General features: G+C 43.5%; 1 protein-coding gene across 4 annotated transcripts in view; it reads left to right on the forward strand.

Moving 5' to 3' along the window:
* Window positions 1-3,433, forward strand: part of FRMPD3 (FERM and PDZ domain containing 3) — a 93,048-nt gene that overhangs the window by 67,452 nt on the left and 22,163 nt on the right. For all 4 annotated transcript variants that reach the window (XM_017546452.2, XM_037744943.1, XM_037744942.1 and 1 more), the window contains one exon: window positions 2,712-2,856. In XM_017546452.2, the coding sequence (XP_017401941.1) occupies window positions 2,712-2,856 (145 nt within the window). The remainder of the gene's footprint in view (window positions 1-2,711; window positions 2,857-3,433) is intronic.

A 3,433-nucleotide genomic window follows, 5' to 3' on the forward strand; every position in this document is an offset into this window, starting at 1 on the left:
GAAAAAAAAAACAACAGTTGTTCCTCAGGGTAAAAGGTGTTCCTTTTTCCTCCTAATGGTATTGCATGAACTCCATAGGAGCATCACTAACTTCTTGCCTATGGGGCAAAGTCCAAATGCCTTATGGTGGCATGCATTATAATTGGATGTACAATAACTATGAAAGAATCCAAGTTAGTATTTGATCCAACGCAAGATTGTGTAGTATAGACATAGCACCATATGATTTCTGCAATGGGAAAAGAATTGAAGGGAGTAGACTGAATTCAAGGGACATGCTGATTTTTGAATCGCCAGCATGGAGGTTAAAGCAGACACCCTGATGGAGAATTGAAGGCTGTAGACTAAGCCTAGGATATAGCTAGGGTGAGGAGGCTGCACATGAAGAGCCAGCCAAAGAGAGGTGAAGATGGTCAGATTACAGAACAAGAACACAGCTCACAGAAAGAGAAGCCAAGAGAAGAATTTCCAAAGAAGGTGATCGCTGTTGGCAAATGTAATAACTTGAGACGTGTGATGAATGAACTGTTTTTAGCTATGAAGAAGTTTTACTTCTGTGGGTGCTATGGCTCATGCCTATAATCCCAGCACTTTGGGAGGCCAAGGAGAATCACCTGAGCCCAGGAATTCAAGACCATCCTGAGCAACATAGTGAAACCATGTCTCTATTAAAAAAAAAAAAGGCAAAAAAGAAGTTTCACTCCTAGATCAGGTGGCTAACTATGGTCCACGAGTCAAATCTGACTCACTGCCTGTTTCTGTAAATAACATTCTATTAGAACACAGCCATGCCTATTTGTTTACTTTACAGATTATCTGTGGCTATTTCCACACTATATACAATGGCAGAACTGTTGTGACCTGCACTGCATAAAATATTTACTCTCTAGCCCTTTACAGAAAATGTGTGTAGACCCCTGGCCCATATGAACTACAAAATTTATCTCAGACTCTCTGTTGGAATCCTGGGAAAAAAGAAAACTGGTGCAACTTTAGCTAACAGCTGAGCTGGTTTGGAATCAGAATTGTGCCCAAGGTAATGGTGATTCAGACAAAGAAGGCTAATCTAGTTAGTGATCAAGTTCTAACAGGTCTTCATAATGTCCCTTCCTTTTTACTGGACCAGCCACCACCCTAGTGGAGGCCCTAACTACCTCTCTCCTAGACTGTTGCAGTAGCCTCCTCATTGGTCAGAGAAGGACCTCATTTCCCCTGCCTAATTCTCCTGGTTCTTAATACCTGGTCTGGGTGATCCACAGCCCCATGGCTCCCTCTTTAGCCAGTCTTCAGTGATCTTTATCTGGAAACCACTACCCTATTACAAGGAGAATGTCCCCAAGGCTGACTTCAATCTCACTCAAGCTTAATCAAGCCACAGTTAAAATTATAATACAGATACTAGTAGGTTTTCTTGAAATGGTGCTGATTTTCTTGAATAGCATTGCCTGGTCTCTAAACAGTTAACCAGTTAACCCCAGGACTAATCTGACCGATTTAGAGTTAGGAACAGAAGTCAACAATGTATGCTAGTATTTCCCAAGGTGGGTTAACAGCAACAACAACAACAATAACACAACAATCTTGTTACTATGAGATGTTCAATAAAGATAGATATTGAGGTCAAATAAATTCAGAAAACTTCGAATAATAAAGCCTGTCTTTTGAGGTTTCCTGGTACACAACTATATATTAAAAGGTCTTAAGAATTCTCATAGTAAATCTGTCTGCTTAGTGTTATTTAACCCAATGTCACAAACATATTTGACCAAGGAGCTCTTTTAAGAAACACTGACTAACATCTTGAGGACACGGGGAAATAAAGGAAAGGGGATAGAGCATGACACTCTTTTTTTTTTTTTTTTTGACATGAAGTCTCACTCTACCACCCAGGTTGGAGTGCAGTGGTACAATCTCAGCTCACTGCAACCTCCACCTCCCTGATTCAAACGATTCTCCTGCCTCAGCCTCCTGAGTAGCTGGGATGACAGGTGCCTGCCACCACGCCCAGCTAATTTTTGTATTTTTAGTAGAGACGGGGCTTCACCATGTTGACCAGGCTGGTCTCAAACTCCTGACCTCAGATGATCTGCCCACCTCAGCCTCCCAAAATGCTGAGATTACAGGTGTGAGCCACCATGCCCAGCTGAGCATGACACTCCAAGCTGAGCTGCAGGCCGAAAAGACTTTGGCTCAAAAGGCAGAGTTACGACTTGATTCCACAGAGATTCCTCTATGTCCAGGGAGGTGTTCTGGGTGTTAAAGGGACATGTGAAGATGAGCAAGACATAGCTCTTGCATCCAAGGGGCTTAGAATTGAGGGTGTTCCAGGCCGTTCTGAAGTCTAACCTAGATTCTTAGCTTTATCCCCGCTCTCCCAGCTGGCCTGTACATCTGCTGAGCCCTGGCAAACACAAATACAGCTACATAGCAGTCACATGAAGTTATATAATTTTAGTCCTTTTCAGTAAAGGTAGTTCATTAAATGTATAATTAAAGGTTGATTTAATTTTTGATACCTGGATAAGAGGTTATTACAAAGAAATTCTCAAATCAGAAGAAACTATTTGTCGAGCCATGCGCCTCAGTTTTTGGTTCAGAAAGTATTGTTCCTGTAACTATGCAAGTCGTCTTTTCCTAGCTACCATGCCTCTGGAAATGTATCTGTCTCCCTCCTTCCCATGTCTTCATGTTTATTCCCTTCTCTTCTGCAGCCTCTGGTGCTGTTGATGGAGTGGCCCGAAGCCACCAATTTTGCCTGCCTGATCGCGGGGTACTGCCGCCTCCTGCTGGATTCCAGGAAAATGGTCTTCTCCAGGCCTGCCAGCCAGCCACTTCCACCTCCAATGATCAAGGCAGGTAGGGCTCAACCTCGGTTGGTTTTTGGTGTGCCAGAGGCCTTTTGGACCCTGGAGACACGGAGGGAAGAACTTCTCTGCCTTAGTGTTCACCCCGTGCCCACAGTGCCTGATTTGCCAGGAGCCAACACTGTAGCACCATATCCTAGCTGGCACAGCCCAGTGGGAAAGACAGCTGGCCTTCATATGTACCTGTTCTACAGAGGATACCTGTGACAACATTGTGATTGAGTCAGCCAATGAATGTATGATTAAAACAGCAAACATAAATAGAGCTGATTAAATAATTGCATTGGATCTAAGGCAAAGCTTTACAGGTGCAGAGAGTTAGAGGATATTTGCAGGTTTTCTGGCTCAGTTGAAGTGTAGATGAAAATGAGTATAAAGGTGGGAGGAAAATGAGGTGGCTCAAAGAGCAGGTACTCCACATATTAGACCTAAGGCTAACACAGATGCAGTAAGTTGTCCCCTACCCAGCACCCACAAATCATGAGTGAATCTAAGACAGACACCCAGTAGTTGCACTCCTCACATGCTGAATACTCTCAGCCCATTTGCCCTTGCTGCTTGACTATTTC

This window comes from Cebus imitator, unplaced genomic scaffold (assembly GCF_001604975.1).
Source record: "Cebus imitator isolate Cc_AM_T3 unplaced genomic scaffold, Cebus_imitator-1.0 Scaffold189, whole genome shotgun sequence".
Classification (NCBI taxonomy): domain Eukaryota; kingdom Metazoa; phylum Chordata; class Mammalia; order Primates; family Cebidae; genus Cebus; species Cebus imitator.